At 40.8% G+C, this 19862-nt stretch overlaps 2 protein-coding genes across 4 annotated transcripts in view; one reads left to right on the top strand and one right to left on the bottom strand.

The window, feature by feature from the left end:
- Positions 1-17160, bottom strand: part of LOC113021414 (vesicle-fusing ATPase) — a 75094-nt gene extending 57934 nt beyond the window's left edge. Inside the window, exon 1 of one of the 3 annotated variants that reach the window (XM_026166062.2) lies at positions 17017-17160. In XM_026166062.2, coding sequence (XP_026021847.1) covers positions 17017-17028 — 12 coding nt within the window. In that variant the 5' untranslated portion in view covers positions 17029-17160. The remainder of the gene's footprint in view (positions 1-17016) is intronic. The other 2 variants (XM_026166060.2, XM_026166061.2) reach the window with 2 other exon arrangements.
- The window catches only part of LOC113021409 (G2/M phase-specific E3 ubiquitin-protein ligase-like), a 258658-nt gene that overhangs the window by 7214 nt on the left and 231582 nt on the right, over positions 1-19862 (top strand). The window lies entirely within an intron of this gene.

Below are 19862 nucleotides of genomic sequence, written 5' to 3'. Positions count from 1 at the left end.
TTTTATTTTTCTCCGATATCCGATCCAGTAATTTAGGTCAGTATCGGACCGATACCGATACGTAATATCGGATCGGTCCATCTCTAGTCTCAACAGGACCTGGAAAAACTAGTCCATGCATTCATTTTTAGTAGGCTTGATTACTGTAACAGCATCTTTACAGGTCTACCTAAAAAATCAGTCAGACAACTACAGCTCATTCAGAACTCTGCTGCTCGAGTCCTCACTAAGACCAAAAAAGTGGACCACATCAGTCCAGCTCTGAGGTCCTTACACTGGCTGCCTGTCCGTCAGAGGATAGACTTTAAAGTTCTGATGCTGGTCTATAAAGCTCTGAATGGTTTAGGACCGAAATACATCGGTCAGTATGAACCTTCCAGATCCCTCAGGTCATCTGGATCCGGTCTTTTATCAGTTCCCAGAGTCAGAACCAGACACGGAGAAGCTGCATTCAGCTTTTATGCTCCTTATATCTGGAACAAACTCCCAGAAAGCCTCAGATCAGCTGAAACACTCAATTTATTTAAATCCAGGTTGAAGACTCACCTATTCTCAGCTGCATTTGAATAAAGCACCAAATCCACACTTTTAAGCTTAAATTTCAAAACTTACACTAACTACTGATCTTATCTATTTCTGATTTTATCTGTTTTGATTTTATATACTGTTTTGTTTGTTTGTTAAGCTTAAATTTCAAAACTTACATTAACTACTGATTTTATCTACTGTTCTGATTTTATCTGTTTTGATTTTATATACTGTTTTGTTTGTTTGTTTGTTTGTTAAGTGGGTTTAGAGCTCTGGGTAGCTCCCCAGCTGGGTCTAGACTGGGTCTAGAGAGTATTTTAAATTCAGAGAATTTAAAATAGAAAGTAGCTCGTCCACAGAAGGACTGGTAGCTCCCCTTACGATAAGGGTTCAGATCGCGCGAACAGGTGTGGGATTAGAGCTCTGGGTAGCTCCCCAACTGGGTCTAGACTGGGTCTAGAGAGTATTTTAAATTCAGGGAATTTAAAATAGAAAGTAGCTCGTCCACAGAAGGACTGGTAGCTCCCCTTACGATAAGGGTTCAGATCGCGCGAACAGGTGTGAAATGTGTGTGTTTAGTTAGTTTGTTTGTTTGCTTGTTTTAATCAATTTTAAATCATGCTTTTTATTTGTTTTTGTTTCTAATGTCTCTGTAAAGCACTTTGAATCACCTTGTTGTTGAATTGTGCTATACAAATAAATTTGCCTTGCCTTGCCTAATATATCATATTACAGGCTTCATCTGAGCTTGTATTTACCTAATATTAAAACCTCCTAATGACCCGATTATTATTATGTCCTGAGACATAAAATCTTAGACTTTAATTAAGGTGTAGCTTCGTTTTACTATAACTGTAAATATGATGATGTAACATAAAATGTTTTAAATCTCTGGCAGTGTTTTGGTAAGTGCTGTAAATGAGACTGTAAGCTGCTGTAAACATAACTGTTATAGGTGAGCTGTTCCACAACAAGCATTACTGTCTGGCCTAAATCTCACTGAAACCACATTAATATGAGTTTCTGTTTGAATTAGCATGAAATTCTATCATCATGAGTAGATATAGAAATTCAGTTGTGATCATTAATAAAAATAGATCATTATAGCAATCCGGTTGGGAAAAATGCGGCCTCATTAAAATGCTGCTTTCTTATCAATTGTAGAAAGGTTTACCGTGTTTCTCAATTTACTTTCGATGCCATTACATTCAGAAGGAGAGTTTAATTTTGAAAAGGTATCTTTCATTCCTATTGATTGCCACTTGCATCAACATAATTTGCTCATTTAACTCAATCTCCATAACATGGCTCCACAAGAGGAATGGCCAGGGATGAATAATCTTATTGCAAGACTTGACAAGGTGTAAAATGATGAAAGACCCAGGAATAACCAAGCTGTGCAAAATCAGTCATAGTTCTACCAATCAGAAATGCAGTTCCCATCCCAGATTAACGCTACAGACTCTGAAAGGCAAGTTCCTTGGCAGCGGGATCATCTGGATATGGATGGCATCCCAGATGGATGTCCTCATTTGCTGTTTGGCACAAAATGTCAAGATTATAATTTGTTAAGAATGTTATAATTCAATTCAATTTTATTCATATAGCGCCAAATCACAACAAAAGTCGCCTCAAGGCGCTTCATAGATATAGAGAAAAACCCAACAATCATATGACCCCCTATGAGCAAGCACTTTGGCGACAGTGGGAAGGAAAAACTCCCTTTTAACAGGAAGAAACCTCTGGCAGAACCAGGCTCAGGGAGGGGCGGGGCCATCTGCTGTGATTGGTTGAGGTGAGAGAAGGAAGACAGGACAAAGACATGCTGTGGAAGAGAGACAGAGGTTAATAACAGATATGATTCAATGCAGAGAGGTCTATTAATACATAGTGAGTGAGAAAGGTGACTGGAAAGGAAAAACTCAATGCATCATGGGAATCCCCGGCAGCCTACGTCTATTGCAGCATAACTAAGGGAGGATTCAGGGTCACCTGGTCCAGTCCTAACTATATGCTTTAGCAAAAAGGAAAGTTTTAAGCCTAATCTTGAAAGTAGAGATAGTGTCTGTCTCCTGAATCCAAACTGGAAGCTGGTTCCACAGAAGAGGGGCCTGAAAACTGAAGGCTCTGCCTCCCATTCTACTTTTAAATACTCTAGGAACAACAAGTAGGCCTGCAGAGCGAGAGCGAAGTACTCTAATAGGGTGATATGGTACTACAAGGTCATTAAGATAAGATGGGGCCTGATTATTTAAGACCTTGTATGTGAGGAGCAGGATTTTGAATTCTAGATTTAACAGGAAGCCAATGAAGGGAAGCCAAAACAGGAGAAATATGCTCTCTCTTTCTAGTCCCTGTCAGGACTCTTGCAGCAGCATTTTGGATTAACTGAAGGCTTTTCAGGGAGTTTTTTGGACATCCTGATAATAATGAATCACAGTAGTCCAGCCTGGAAGTAATAAATGCATGAACTAGTTTTTCAGCGTCACTCTGAGACAGGATATTTCTAATTTTAGAGATGTTGCGCAAATGGAAGAACGCAGTCTTACATGTTTGTTTAATATGTGCGTTGAAGGACATGTCCTGGTCAAAAATGACTCCAAGGTTCCTCACAGTGTTACTGGAGGCCAAGGTAATGCCATCCAGAGTAAGAATCTGGTTGGATACCATATTTCTAAGATTTTCAGGGCCGAGTACAATAACCTCAGTTTTATCTGAATTAAGAAGCAGAAAGTTAGCAGCCATCCAGGTCTTTATGTCTTTAAGACATTCCTGCAGTTTAACTAATTGGTGTGTGTTATCTGGCTTCATGGACAGATAGAGCTGGGTGTCATCTGCATAGCAGTGAAAATTTATGCTATGTCTTCTAATGATGCAGCCTAAGGGAAGCATGTATAATGTAAACAGAATTGGTCCTAGCACCGAACCCTGTGGAACTCCATAATTAACCTCAGTGTGTGAAGAGGACTCTCCATTTACATGTACAAACCAGAGTCTGTTAGATAGATATGATACAAACCACTGCAGCACAGTACCTGTAATACCTACAGCATGTTTTAATCGCTCTAATAGGATATTATGGTCGACAGTATTGAACGCTGCAGGACAAGCACAGAGATGAGTCCACTGTCAGAGGCCATAAGAAGATCATTTGTAACCTTCACTAAAGCTGTTTCTGTGCTGTGATGAGCTCTGAAACCTGACTGAAACTCTTCAAATAAACCTCTGCAGATGATCTGTTAGCTGTTTGACAACTACTCTTTCAAGGATTTCTGATATGAAAGGAAGGTTGGAGATTGGCCTATAATTAGCTAAGACTGCTGGGTCTAGAGATGCTTTTTAAGTAAAGGTTTAACTACAGCTAGCTTGAAGGCCTGTGGTACATAGCCGATTATTAGAGATGGGTTGATCATATTTAAGATCGAAGCATTTATTAATGGCAGGACTTCTTTGAGCAGTTTTGTAGGAATGGGGTCTAAAAGACACGTTGATGGTTTGGAGGAAGTAATTATTGAAGTTAACTCAGAAAGATCAATTGGAGAAAAAGAGTCTAAATGAATATAGATGGTACTGAAAGTAGCTGTAGATAATATTACATCTGTGGGATGATTATTGGTAATTTTTTCTCTAATGATAAAAATGTTATTTGTGAAGAAGTTCATGAAGTCATTACTAGTTAACGTTAAAGGGATGGTTGGCTCAAAAGAGCTCTGACTTTTTGTCAGCCTGGCTACAGTGCTGAAGAGAAACCTGGGGTTGTTCTTGTTTTCTTCAATCAGTGATGAATAGTAAGATGTTCTGGCTTTGTGGAGGGCTTTCTTATAAAGCAGCAAACTATTTCTCCAGGCTAAATGATGATCCTCTAAATTTGTGACACACCATTTCCTCTCCAGATTACGAGTCATCTGCTTTAGGGTACGTGTTTGAGAATTATACCACGGAGTCAGGTACTTCTGATTAGAGACCTTAGTTTTCACAGGAGCTACAGTATCCAGAGTTGTACGTAGTGAGGAGGTAAAATTATTAACAAGATAATCGACCTCTGTTGGAGCAGCGTTCAGATAGCTGCTCTGCTCTGTGTTGGTACAGGGCATTGAAGATGATAACAGTGGGTGGATTGTATTCTTAAACTTAGTTACAGCGCTTTCAGAAAGACATCTACTTTGATAAAGTCTACTCTCCACTGCTGTGTAATCAATTATTGTAAATGTAAATCTTATCAGGAAATGATCAGACAGGAGAGGGTTTTCAGGAAACACTGTTAAATGTTCAGTTTCTATGCCATATGTTAAAACAAGATCTAGAGTGTGATTAAAGTGGTGGGTGGGTTCTTTTACATTTTGAGAGAAGCCAATTGAGTCTAATAACAGATTAAATGCCATGTTGAGGCTGTCACTTTTAGCATCTACATGGATGTTAAAATCACCCACAATAATTATTTTATCTGAGCTGAGAACCAAATCAGATAAAAAGTCTGAGAAATCAGACAGAAACTCTGTGTAAGGCCCAGGTGGACAAGTAAGACTGGTTTCTGAGTTTTACACAAGGCTAAGCATCAGGCTTTCAAATGGATTAAAAGTCTGTCTGGGTCTTTGGTTGATTAATAGGCTGGTGCGAAAAATTGCTGCCACACCGCCCCTCGGCCTGTGCTTCGAGGTTTCTGGTAGTTAGAATGGCTCGGGGGTGTTGATTCATTTAAACTAACATAATCATCCTGCTGCAACCAGGTTTCTGTAAGGCAGAGTAAATCAATTTGTTGATCAATTATTAACTCATGTACTAACAGAGACTTGGAGGAGAGAGACCTAATATTTAATCATCCACATTTCACTGTTTTACTCTTTGGTTCAGATGTGGATACTTTATTGTTCTTTCTTTGTAATTGTTTATGTTTAAGTTGTTTGTTGCTGGTTTTTAGCTTGTTTTTTGTCTGTTTGGGAGCTGACACAGTCTCTATGGAGATGGGTTTTTGGGGGGGTAGCAGGAGGAGAGAAGCTGCAGAGAGGCGTGTAAGACTGCAACTCTGCTTCCTGGTCCCAACTCTGGATAGTCATATTTTGGGGGGTTTAATAAATTTGTCCATATTTCTAGAAATGAGAGCTGCTCCATCCAAAGTGGGATGGATGCCGTCTCTCCTAACAAGGCCAGGTTTCCTCCACAAGGTTTGCCAATTATCTACGAAGCCCACATCGTTTCTGGGACACCACTCAGACAGCCAGCAATTTAAGGAGAACATGCCGCTAAACATGTCACTCCTGGTCTGATTGGGGAGGGGACCAGAGAAAACTACAGAGTCCGACATTGTTTTGGCAAAGTTACACACCGATTCAATACTGATTTTAGTGACCTCCGATTGGCGTAACCGGGTGTCATTACTGCCGACGTGAATTATGATTTTACTGAATTTACGTTTACGCTTAGCCAGCAGTTTTAAATTTCCTTCAATGTCGCCTGCTCTGGCCCCTGGAAGACAATTCACTATGGTTGCCGGTGTCTCTAGCTTCACGTGTCTGAGAACAGAATCACCAATTACCAGAGTTTGACCCCCGGCGGGTGTGTCACCGAGTGGGGAAAAACGGTTAGACACATGAACGGGTTGGTGGTGTACCTGGGGCTTCTGTTTAGGACTATGTTCCTCCTCACCGTGACCCAGCCGCCCTCTTTCCCCAGCTGCTTGGGGTCTGCCGGGGAACAGCTAGCGGGGCCTACGCTATCTTCGGCTGCACCAGCTACAGGGGCCTGGCTAGCTACGGGTGAATGAAGGGTGCGAAGCCAAGTCTCCAATTCAGTAATCCTGGCCTCCAGAGCTGCAAATATGCTACATTTGTTACAGATATCATTACTGCTAAAGGAGGCCGAGGAGTAACTAAACATCTGACACAATGAGCAGGAAAGTGCAGGAGGGACAGATGAAGTAGCCATGGTGCTAACGAGTCGGCTACAAGCTAAGCTAAGCTAGCGAAACAGTACAGAGACAGTCAGTGAATACTTTGGGTATAAATTAGGTAGTGAGTACAAAGAAAGTGTGCTTCGGATAAAGCACATGAAGATTATACTATGAGAAAAGAATGTATTTAAAAGTTTTTAATTAAATTTCTAAGCAGATAAGCTACTCAGAAACACCACTGTGTTTGAGCAGGAACAGGAAGTGATACTCTACCACAGAGCGAGCAAACACCAAGTGACAGCGCCACCAAGGAGAAGAACTGGTGACTACAGAGAGCACAATCCTCTAAGAGATGAGATCAAAATATGTTTGTTGTCTGTTTGGCTTTGTTTATCACAGTGCCTCCCAAATGATGTATCATAAGGAAAGTTTGGGTGTGCCTTGTGATTTTGTTTGGACCATGCATTGGTACTTCAGTGTACAACTGCACAAAAAGTAATACATGGTAAATTGACTTGTTCTTATATTGCGCTTTTCCAAAATACTTGAGCACTCAAAGCACTTCTAACAACTGCATCGGGAGCAATTTGGGCTGCAGCAGACTGGAGCAGCCAAAGCTCAAACCACCAACATTCCAATTAAAAGATAACCTGCTCTACCTCCTGACACATTTTTGCCAAACAAGCTAAAGGAGCAAGTCCAATAACTGTCTGAAGAAGTCATCAAATTGTAACATTGTGGCAAACAAGCTGAAGAAGGTCCTTTTAATGCCAAACATCTGCTCTGAGAGAAACCTGGCCTACTTTAAAAGACCACTGGGTCTGAATCATAGGCAGCAAGAGTATTTGTTGGACTGAGTGAAGGTGTGTAATAAGGCCAAACAGGCGAGTTATACGCAAATAGAGTTTGTTTCAAAGGGGGAAAATGCAGGCACCGAGACAGCTGGCTACATGTAACACACGCTTATAATGAGAAGAAGAACTTGCATGGCTTGCACTTAAAATGACTGGCTGAACAATCCCGGTGTAAATTTGACCAGGACTCCACACAGTAAAAAAATACAGGACATAGAGGTTATTTATAGTTGGCACATCGGATGTTAAGACTCCCAGTCTCTACCATCCTGAAATAAAAACATCCTTCCAGTGTAAACTGTCAAAATGATACAAGAACTACTACAGAACAACACAAGTTGAAAAGTAAGACTTCAGACCAACACAGCACCTATTTTACTGTATGTAAAAGACAGAGTAACACAACCCCTCCAGCAAAAACCCATCTCTGTGAAGGATAGCAGAACACCTTTTTCCTATCCTCGACACAGAGGAAGATTCAGGCATCCAAATAAAAATAAAATAAAATAAAACAGAATAAAATATTGAGCTGCATTTTTAATGTGGTAAATCTATAATTTTAGTACTTTAGGGTTCAAATTGCAACTAGTGCATTTACTGTAAGGTGATGCTGTGATATTGCACAGCAGTGTCTTTTGCGTTGCTCCCTGTAACTAGAAGAAAGGAGATCAACTGGGTGCTGCATCTGTTTTCTTTAAAGTGGGCCAAAGGTTGTAAAGCATAACTGTTTGATCAGTAACCTAAAAAAATCCCAGATGAAGACATTTTATGCAGAATGTGACAGAGGAAGTCTTTGAGGATCCCACCTTAATGATGTCTGCTGCTTGGGTGTAGGTGCTAAAAAAAAGTTGGGAGCAGAGGAACGAATAACAGACTGTTGGGAAATGTCTTCAAAGCAGAAGATGAGTGGGGGAAATTATGAAGGAAACAAACAGCTGATTAGGTTGAGAAGGAGACGGAGACCACTGGGAAGGAGATGCACATAATAGATGAGCTGTCGTCTTCTGTAGCCCACTCACTTGTTCAGCTGCACTAGTAGGTGTGCGTTTCTTTCTTCCCTTCATTGACTGGAATCAATTCAGCTATTGATTCTGACACAATTAAATCAGTCCTTGAGAGCACCTACTCAGCGCAGGCTGGAAAGCAAGAATCAGCACTGGCAGCAACAGCTAGATTTTCAATTACATACGCAAAATCATGTGTGAAGGGTTAAATTGAGTTTGGTGCTACAAATCATCCGTCCAATTTCTTAACCATTCCAACTGCAGCATATCCCAGCAAACAGAGGCACAATACACCCCCATCCACACCTACGGCTAATTTAGAAGCAACTATTAAGCTAACAAAGATGAGAAAACCAAAGCACTGGAGGAAACCCACGCAGGCACAGACAGAACACGCCAGCTCCACACAGAGAGGCCCCAAGATCCGTGCTCTTTTAACCACTGCACTGCCACGCTGCCTGATGATACGTGCAACCTAAGTGTTACAGTATCACCCTGACAAATAGCTTCCATAGCATGAACATTACATGTCCAGGTCAGGGCTGATTCAGGATCAGCTGTAAGAAAAGCAAAACACAGTCAGACGATTCTAACACACACTAGCTCAAATCACGAAGCACTATGAGAGTGCAAGGCAGCTCACTCTCTGAGCAGGATTGTATTTTGTAACAGTAATAGTCCTGTATGTTGTTTACATTCATATTCCTATATTGTTTATAATGCAGTGAAAATCAGACAAGAGTAGCATGACAGATATTTCGTTTGATTGCACAAAGGGTAAGTGATGGATAACAGCTCGTTTTATAAGGTTTTAAAGACATTTTTTTGAAAGTTTGACCTTATTTGACCTTGAAGATGAGGCCAGAGGTCCAAAGTCCCCATATATCATTCCCTATATGCCTATATGTTGTCAATTCAAATGATGGTGGGAAGAAACATAGTTTAAATGTCTCAATATTATCACTTTGACCTTCAGATCAATCTGCTGACCTTGAGGTCAAAGGTCTAAGCCTTTTGTCAGTTTTTGACCAGTAAATCAATAAATATGTTGACACTGAAGTCCAAGGTGGATGTAAGCCAAATTTTAATCAGCTGTTAGCATGACTCCACTCTGCGCACCTCCAAAGTTTTATCAGAATTAATTGAAAACTTTTCGAGCTATTGTCTTTATAGACAGAATGACGCGCACGCAAACACTATCAAAAACCTAACCTACTGTATTGTAAAACTGACAATAGTCACATATCATGTTTGGATTAAAATTTCCCTGATAACGGTTTTCCATCACTTTTATGTCTTGGTGAACTCTTGGCCCATGCTCATAATTGCCTACATTTAGTTTAAAAAAAGTCGAGATGAGAAAGTAAAAAGTGCGTCGTCAGCGACGTTCTGGCCCTCATTAGCTGATATGGTTTCAGGATTTTATCCACAAGCTCAGCATAATTCTCTGCTCTGTGATTGCCAAGAAAATTCTGGACATCTCGCACCAATGCATTCCCCGTGCTGATTTACTGAACTCCTTGTCAAGAATCAGTTTACCAACAAACATTGGATGTGGTGTCACTTTTCATAAGACTGAACTTATTTCTTAAATTCTGAATCTCACTGACATTTCTGTCCAGTCATCCTAGTTGTCCAATCCTTGGAACATAAAAGCTAAAAATCAAAAATGGGACATGCTAGACCAAAACGGTTTATACAGTAAATCAAGCAGTATGGTGCATTTACAGTAACTTTGGCTTTAAGTCTTGAGCTTGTGCTCTCTAATCCAGAAGGCTTTATGAGGACCAGATGGCTGGTGAGACTGAATAGTGAGCCAAAGGTCATTAGTTCAATCGGCAAAGGGAACCCAAGTGTCTTACTAAACCATTTACTTCTCTCCAACCATAACCTGACTCGCTGCAAATTGGCACGAAAGCTATTACGAGGCAAAGGCAGAATATTCCCACATGAATTCTAATTTCAGTTTAGCATTTAACCTCAGATCAATAGTCACTTACTGCCTCACCATACTACCCAGGGTCGACACATCTTGTTCTTAAAGGTGATGTAAGGTTTATTATAAGCACTTTGACTGTGGTTATTTATTATTAGTGTAATGCACAACTCTGGGTCCTGCTGCTGACTGGTATTGCCGGTAGTGAACCCAGAGGAAAGGCTCCAATGAACAGCTGTTCATTCATTCCTGTAACCTGTTACAGACTCTGTTAACAAGCTGTATTTTATGGAGAGTTTAAAAAAAAGTGGGCAAACTCAGTAAGTGAAAACATAATGTGGGGTTTTTGTGATTTTGGAGGTCTGGTGTGGATGCATAAACTAAACCTGTATGATATGGGCAAAGGTATTGAGCCACACTTTCTTTTAGTCTTTACACACCTGATCTGTATTGTCAGGCTAGCAGCTGTGTAAACACTGTGAGTTCAGCATCACAGCGGGAAACCCATAGTTGTATCTTTTTTTGTCATTCCCGCCTCTAGAGCAAAGCCAACACAGTGTCAGAAACAGGAGATGAATGCTGGGCTTTTACAAATATGCTAACTCGTGCCGACATCTGGTCCATTAAGGATTTTTCTCTACTGCCTTCTAACCTCAAAGCTGGATGCACTTGAATAAAAATTGCTTGCTGACAAGCCACACGAGCTTTCCACGCTCTGGGCTTAACGCGTACATTTTGCTGGATGACTGTGCACACTGTAAACTGCTTTCATAGACTTTCTGAATGTTTCGCAGACAAAATCTTTAATGGTTTCTGGCTGATTATAAACAGGAGATGTGGCATTCATGGACTCCTGAACAGCAATCCATCGGAAAACTCCAAAATGCTACAGGCAGCATTTTTCTACCCTCAACAGCAAAGAATCAGAGAAAAGCTGAACCAAGAAAACATATGAGCTGATGTGTTGCAGTGACAACAGTGACAACAGTGATAACAGTGTTGACAGTGCGATCTTCCTATATTATGGTCCCGGTGTATGGTTACCATAGTAAACATGTGAGATATTAGAGGGCATAAGCGTTCTTGTTTTTATTGACTAATCGTATCCATATCTCAAGTTTGCATGTACTTATATTGAAGTATTTATTTGTATCTTGGTCACCAGTGAAATAAATGTTAAGGCTCTTAGCAGACCTAGCAAGTTTCTTTGATAATTTCATGCTTGCTAGCTTGTGTGGTAATATGCTTTAGAACAGGATTCTCTTGCTGAGACTGTTGTTGATGCCAGGACCGTTTCAGTTTGGGGAACTGTTTGCTTTGTCCTGATCTCCTCTGACAGATGACTTTATGCCCTGAAACAGTACAAACTGTGCTGGGCACTTCAGAATGAAGGGTATACGAGTGAGTGCCAGCTGGGGACATCAAAAATCATGCCTGTGGACACTTCTGACAAGCTGGGTGACCAGGGGGGAGGACATGCTATCTCACACACACACACACACACACACACACACACACACACACACACACACACACACACACACACACACACTGCACACAGACTTGGGGAAATGTGATACATTACTAAGTCTGGTAAAGGGAAACATGATAAGCTTTGTATTCATTTGTGGAACATGCTCTAATGCAAAGACACTGCTCAGTGCTACAACAAAGAGGTAGAAGATAATGAATGCACAGTAATGATTAGAATGTAATATAGACAGCAGAATGTTTTCAGTATTAGAGCACGGTCATTGATTTCCTTTTATCTTGTAAAACTAAAGTCAAAAAATTGTGAAAAGTTTAAAAATTTTCTGATGTGAATTTGAGGCCCAACGTATATATACACTGGAAGCATTAGATGTTTGTGAATAAAAACATGCACTGTAAAAAAATGATGATGCTTCTAAACAAGAAAAGAAAGAAAGAAAAGATTCTGGGTTCAAACGATTCTCAGGAGAAGACAGCAGCAGGGAGAATTTCAAGGTTTCCAGGAGTTGAAGCTTTATCGGCATCTAGCTGTGTGTATGTGTCAGGTACAATAGTATCTTAGATTATTGCATATTCAGTACTGGTGACCATTTTCAACTCAGAGTGCACTTGTTGCCAAATGCAGTGGTCTGATTGGTCAGATCTGTTTATTGAGCTGATAAAATAAATACTGCAAATTGGTCCTTTAAAGTTATGTGTTCAGTGTAAATGGCTGATAAAGAACAGGTGAGTTGGCAGAAAAAAATCTAATGCACAAAATATTAATACAAATTTTATGTGTCAGGTCTGTGAAGGTCTTAAGATTTAATTTTTTTTTTTTACACTGAAATGTAAGCTAATTCTTCATGGCTCGAGAAAGGAAGACATTTTTCCTGGTGACAGAGAGCTAGTTTCAGTCTTTTAGCATGATTTTAAGGATGTAACTCTTTTACTTTATGCACTTCTTTTAAAAATAAATTAACTGGAAACATCAAAAACTCAGACAGATGCAATCTTGTTTTGTCAGTTTACTTGGAGAACTGAGGTTAGCACAATTAGCTTGCTAGCTAATGTGAAATAAGAAGCTGCTTGTTCCCTTAACAGATTTTTTTTTAAAAAGCATTGCTTCATAAAAACAGCTAAGAACATGGAAATTAAACTAGCCTCTGTTGTCAGAGTAAACTCCAAAGAAGCTGTTTGACAGGGAAAGGTTTCTCTAAGTGTTAAAAAAATCTTAAGAAGCTTTGATTTCTGCTCCCTCTAAAAATGTTTTAGAAAAATTTCCATCTTGAATTTTTATGGTCTTCATGGCTTGTCAACTTCATTTGTATTAGTTTGCGTTGGTTTTGAGTCTTTGTGCAGTTTTATTGATCCTTTGTGCTCATTTTGTGTCTCCATAGTCGTATAGGCTTGAATAGTTTGTATGAGCCTCTTTGTGATGATCGTCCATGTCTTTTTGTTCTTTTATGCTCTTTTTGTCTCTGTGCATACAGGAAGCTTTGGCCACACAATTATTATTAAATGATGCGTGGGTCTAGCTCATGTTAAGTTGTTAAAATATAGTACTATGAATTGTTGTTATATACAGCAATATAATGACAAAAACACATTAATAACACGCAGGCAGATTCCTCATCTAAATCATGATAAAAATAAAACCTGTGGTCATTTCCATGCAGTGTTGACTGAGCTCCCTTGAATGCTGAACCTCATAAATCAGGCAGCAGTTGGAATGTAAAGACATGCTGATAGAGTAAAACGACTGCTGGAGTATCAGAAAACAGTCCCACTGAGGGAGGAGGTGCTTCCACTTTAAGTCATGTTTTCCACTGACACATGAAATCCGGGCACACGCAGCTTGAGGCTCGTTGGATAACAGCACCAAGCTAATGGTGTGTGCTTGTGCTACTCTCCAGCTTTAGCATGCAGAGAGGTGATCAAGAGGTTAAAGAGGTTATGTTAAAATACAGTAAATGTACCAGCACAAGGCACACCCTCAATCAGAAGCACACTGGGTTTCACTGTTTTTAGATGAGCACAGTGAGAAAGTTGTTGTGTGGAATGCTAAGGCTGTTAGCACCTTGCATCATGACTCGGCAGACCACCTGCACTTTTGTGCTGATGAGTCTGTCTTCAACTCAAATTAATACAAGCTCTGCACTGGAAATGAAGCTGCACTGCACCATTTACATGGTGACGTGGTAGGATGGGCTTTTTTCAGAAAGCCATTGTGTCGTAGACTTTGTAAGTGACTTGTTGGTTTGATCCATTTGCCTTCTGGCCAATGGTGACATGAGAAGGTTTAAACCTTTCTCATATTTGTGTAGTATGTAGCCAACAGCTGATGTGCTTAGCTCAGCACAAAGCCTGGATGCGGAGTTGGAAAAATGAGAATTGTCCTTTTAAGAAGAACTTTGTGCCAGGCTAAAGACCTATTTCATAACATCCATTTGACATTAAAAATAGGTGTTAACCATACTAATTAAAGTTCTGCACCTAAATAAAGCTGGACCTTCATTAATGCAGTTGGTAACACCACTGTTTACCTAAGATTTCATGTTAAAACAGCAGAACCTGAGACATTAAGAATCTCCAGGCAATAACTAATAAAGGGGACTTCTTATATTAATTTCAAGTTCCATATTTTATCATCTGTGTCTACAGAAGTTGCTTATTTATCTCACTGAGGAATCATGTGACTGCTAACTGTGTCATTAACTTGCCCGCCATTTTGGATAAGTGACAATCATGGTGACAATGTAGAGTGAGTGCACAAAGTCCCAGAGTCATGCAGGCCTACAGACTGATCCACAACCATCTGGCAACCACTGTCGGTGAGGCAAACACCTCTCTGCAACTGCTTTGGGTTGCTGGCAGACTGGTACAGTCACTGGAACATGCTGGGAATCTGTGATTGCCTATTAATGTTTGCAGACAAATACATGTCTTCCATCCAAAGTAAAGCTGCCCCAGCAACCTTCCATATGAATGGAAGACATCAGTTTGTCTGCAAACAATAATAGTCAAGCGGAAGCTATCATATATAAATCATAAGGAGGTTTTTGGTACAGACACTCCAGCGACAACTGGTGACCGTCAGGAACCACTCTCCAATCAGATACACATTTCCCCTTGTAACTAGTAGTTGTATCACATCCTATATGGTGGAAAGCTCTTGTGTAAAGTCCACATAATGTTGCATGAAAAACTTCTATACTGGGATGCGATGCTGCTCCTCAGTTCAGTGTTTCCTGTAGGGTAGGGTTTGTGCTCGGTCATGGACACGTAGCAGCGTAAGAGAGTGCGGACAAATAGTCATTACTGGCTTTTCAAGTCCACTTAAAGTTTGCCTGAAGTGAACATGTGTAAGTTAGCATCATAGTGTAGTATCTTGTAAAAAGGTCTTCGCAGTTACAAAAAAATGACAGACACGCATGTATCTAGTGATAAAATTCTGTCACTCTGAGACAAACTGACTTACATGATGCCAGATGTCAAATTTATCTTAAACTGGAGAGCTGGTGGGACAGACTCAATGCAAATAAGCTGTGGAACACTGAGAATACCCATATGGAAAAGAAATAGTAAAAACTTATATGATTTACTCATGAAAGTGGCCACTTTCTCATTACTTTCATACATTGTTTTAGTAAGTATCCAAAACATACAAGTTTCATTATATAATTTTTCAAGGGATCTTATATCTGTTTTCACTCTTGTATGCTTTTCATACAAGTTTCACACAAGACAGATACAAACTTTATAAGATTTATATATATCTTTTCCATATGGGTAAGGAGTGAAACTCAGTTAAATGAATTTCAATGTTTGGGTTATTTATGACACTGCTGATCTTAATTTCACAGAAATTAACTTGAATTATTTTTTGTAATTGAAACTGTGCGGCGCCTGCTCAGGGCAGGTAGAAAACTTTCCGATTCGCAGCATGTAGGAGAAAAAAATCCCCCAAAGTTGATTACATGCAGACAGCTTAATATTGCCATCGCAATTTATACTCGATGGTTACGATAAAGCCATTTTAACCATTGTACGTGGACAAACGAACACATCGAGTACATTCGATATATTGCCCTATAATTCACCATTATAACAGTGTAGTCTTGGCACTTTCTTTTTACACAGTGAAAACAAATGTGATAAAACGTTATCTGGTAAGCTTTAGAGAAGAGCTTAGTCTGACTTGACTAACCATGTCCACTGTTTGCCTGTTTTATGCTAAGCTAAGCTGAGCAGCTGCTGGACGTAGTATCATAGTGATAGCAGGTGTCAATATGTTTCTCCAAAGTCATACATGGAGTCATGGAGGTAAAAGAGGCCTGGAATAATGATATATATACATCCGCAAAAACGAGAACATCTGTCAACTGTCGATATTTATCTTTTGTGTTGGCTAAAAGTTCAGAAGCCCTGCAAACAGTATTGTTTGTTTACAAAGATTTCTCTGTTGGCTGAGGACAAAGGGCTAATAAATTACAACACAGACACAGAGGTGTTGGTGCTAGCTTTTCTCAGTATATGCCACCCTAGTGACCAGGTTGCTATTTACTGCGTTGCATAATAAAGGCAGCAGTTTGGGGGTATCAGGGTTTAACCCAATAATTCCTACTGCAGTACCAGTCCTGGTGTTATTGCCAGGTGTGACCTGTATAACTGGGGCTGTGTGAGAATGACACCGGGCCACTAGGGGAAGCTGAGGCCGGTTACCTGACATCATCCTCCCTCCTTTTCGACAGGTTGCACGCAACCTACATGTGCATATGTAGGTAGGTTACAGCCCACCAGTCAGCCGTGCTGCTCTGCTGCTTCACACCGCATCCAGCGCTCCCTAACGCCAAACACACACACACACACACACACACACACACACACACACACACACACTGGAGCACGTAAGGCTGTTTTCACCCTTGTCACCAAAGCACCACTCTGCGCGTCCCACACAACACCGTGCACCCTTCCACGCATCCACGAAGCTTCTCAGTGGTCGCTTTTCACGCAGTCGCGTCAAGGACAAGCAGAGCCCAGGATTAAGCACCGAAGCAGCTGTAACGGGGTGGGGGGGTGGGGGGGCTGGTGGCGAACACACCGTCCTGTAGCAAATTGCTGCACAAGCTACGCGTTATCACACGGTGTGAAATAAACACCAGAGTCCGCAGTCGCGGTGACATTCAGGTGCTCCGTGTACCGAGACCCCTGACAGTCCGCACATACGGCTCGTCCGACATTTTGCTCTGCGGGTGCGCTTCTTTCATTACCAGCCACGAGCCGGACTGAGAGCGATTTGTTACAGGAATAAACGCAGCGCACGGAGCTTACCCGGGTCGCCATCTTCACGGTTGTGGTAGATCAGGGGCTGCAGTTTGAGTCAGCGGCACACAGGACAGCAGGGACGGTCAGGGCGAAAGGATCGACAGCAGATGGGCTTATAAGCTGCGGCGCACTCGGCTCTGATTGGCTGATTCGAGCGGAAGCGGAGGGAGACGTCACCCTACTCGTCTGGCTCTTTGAGCAAAAGTGGGTCTACATTGTTAAGGGTGGCATCCCGGTGGATAGCGTTTGCATATTTGGCACGCGCACATATATTAGACAGTTTCTTTTCCCTTTTTCTAATAACAATAATGTGAACTCTCTAAATTCTAAAGTGACTTTCAGTGCAGTAAGTGTCATCCCGCCTCCATTCATCGGCTTTTTATTGTTTGGTAAATGAAACCAGAGCCTCAGATTTCTGCATGTCAGCACCACGGACAGCGCTCTGCCCCACACGCTGCTGAACTGCACCACCCCACGGCTGAACTAATTCAGCACCACGGACAGCAGCGCTCCGTCCAGGCTGTATGTTTGTTTGATCGCTTAAAGGTCCTGACAGCAGCTGAGACTTGCTAAAGCGTACAAAGTTAGAGCAGGAAGAAGCAGGAAGCTGAAGAAAGTCTCAGGCAACGATGATCGGCTAACTTCTGTGTTTACATTAAAGAATCATATTGACACAACAGATAACACTCTAACATAAACTGGACATTAATGTAGGGGTGTTTTTAAATGATTATTTTTACTCTAATATTATTCCTGCAAGATCTCTTAGCTAACTAGCAAAAGCACATTGAAACTTAAAACTTAAAAGCATACTTCTATTCTATTCTGTTCTATTTCATCAAAAGTTGGGAAGTTGTGTAAAATGTAAATAAAAACGGAATATAATGATTTGCAGATCTCAAAAACCCAAAATCTTTATGACAGAAAGCAAAGAAACCACCTGGGAAGGGACCATTGATGCTCAAAGGTCTATATACAGATTTCATAGCAACATCTGCTCCCATCCAGTGACGCCTCTTTAAGGGAAGGCCTTGAATATGTCAGTAAGACTATGCTAAACCAAACACTGCATCTATTATAGCAGCATGGAACAGCCTGCCTGCAATGCAGACTTTTCACCAACTCAAAATATTTGAAGTGTCATAAAACAGAAAACAGAGCCAGGACTGCTGAGCAGCCAGAATCCTCCATCAGACAAGAACGGCACAACATTCCTCTCCAGCAGCTTCTCTCCTCAGTTCCCAGAAGTGGATGTGCTGTTGTTGAAAGAAGAAGTGATGCTGCACAGTGGTAAACATCATCCTTCCCAGCTTTTAGAGACACGTTGATGCAATCATATTCAAGGTGATCTCTCATTAAAACAATTAAACCCTTTAAGGCAGTGGTTCCCAAACTTTTTTTGCTAAGCCCCCCTTTGCTTTACAAGAAAAATGTTCGACCCCCCCCCCCCCCCCCCCACACACACACACACACTCATATTTTGCTCTATTGCTGTTTATTTAACACCTCAAACATTTAGTAAACAATTAGGCAAATACAAGTAATTTGCAATAAATCACAGGCAGTAATAAAATAAACTACTAACTCTTTTACGCTGCGTCCGCACCTACACGGGTATTTTTTGAAAAAGCAGCTGTTTTGTCCACAGGTATACGGCATTTCGAATCACCAAAAACGCAGATTTTTTAAAACTGATTTTTGCGTTTACGTGTGGACGAGGAATACAGAGTTCGTAACACAATGTCAAAGGTATGTGCCTTTTTCACGTCATGCTGTGGCCACGTTATTGTTTACATGAGATGAATTGCAGAATGGCAGATAGAGACAAAATACTGTTAATCTGACTGTCTGCAGGTTTTACACGCTTACATACACACACAGTTACTGTCCCTCCATTTACAAAGGCAGAGGCGTCACAGTGTGATTATTTTACTGTAGTTTTTTTTTCATGTGTAATAATATTCAACATTGCTATCAATACATTTTTCAAAAAAATGCCTCTCTGTGCAAAATGGGTTTAAAAACATAAACAGCTGTGAGATCCTGTTTGTCCGGTATTTGAACCGGGGAACAAATCGTGGCAGGATCAGCCTGATATTATTTGTATCCCACTGTAGCTTTACTGTATAAAGAGCTAACACCTCCAAAATGTCAGGAGTAGTTAGTCATTACAACAAGTGTTTGTGAACTAAAAATCAAGAATGTGAGATTCTGTGCTGTTCCCAACACAGGGAAAACCAATTCTGCAGGGAGACCTACCTCAGCACCTGTGCAGGTGAAACCAAAGGGAAGATTTGCTTCACCATATTTTCTAGTCTTTGGTTTAGAATGAAGTTGGTTTGGAAACATATTCAGCGATGCTTCATCTCCTGCTTTGCGTTTGTGTGGGCGCCCCAAGCATGTCCAAGCATTTGTTTGTTTTGGGGTTTTTTTCTTCCCTTTTCATACCGCGCCCCCCCCTGCAATGGCTCTGCGCCCCACCTAGGGGGCGGCCCCCACACTTTGGCAAGGTTTGCTTTAAGGGAAGAAGTAGAAGATTGTTACTGCACTTTAATTACTTCATTTCAATCTTTAAGTTTCCAAAATTTTGAGTTTGACTCTAACTTTGATCAAACATGCGTAACTTCTTCAGCTGTTGAGGTGGAAGGTTAGCTGACAGAGTTCAGTTAAGTTCAGTTTAAATGTACAGAATTAGACTCGTCTATATTCACTAGTGTTTGATTCAGATTCAGACAACTCCACACTTTATTTAGTTATGGTGATTTATTGTTAAAAAAATGGAATCACAAAGTTATTCCTGCCAGAGTGGGGCAACTACACTGGGAAAAGCAACTGATTGGGCTCCTTTGTTT

This window comes from Astatotilapia calliptera, chromosome 4 (assembly GCF_964374335.1).
Source record: "Astatotilapia calliptera chromosome 4, fAstCal68.1, whole genome shotgun sequence".
Lineage (NCBI taxonomy): Eukaryota > Metazoa > Chordata > Actinopteri > Cichliformes > Cichlidae > Astatotilapia > Astatotilapia calliptera.
This window is presented reverse-complemented; position numbering and strand designations above follow the sequence as displayed.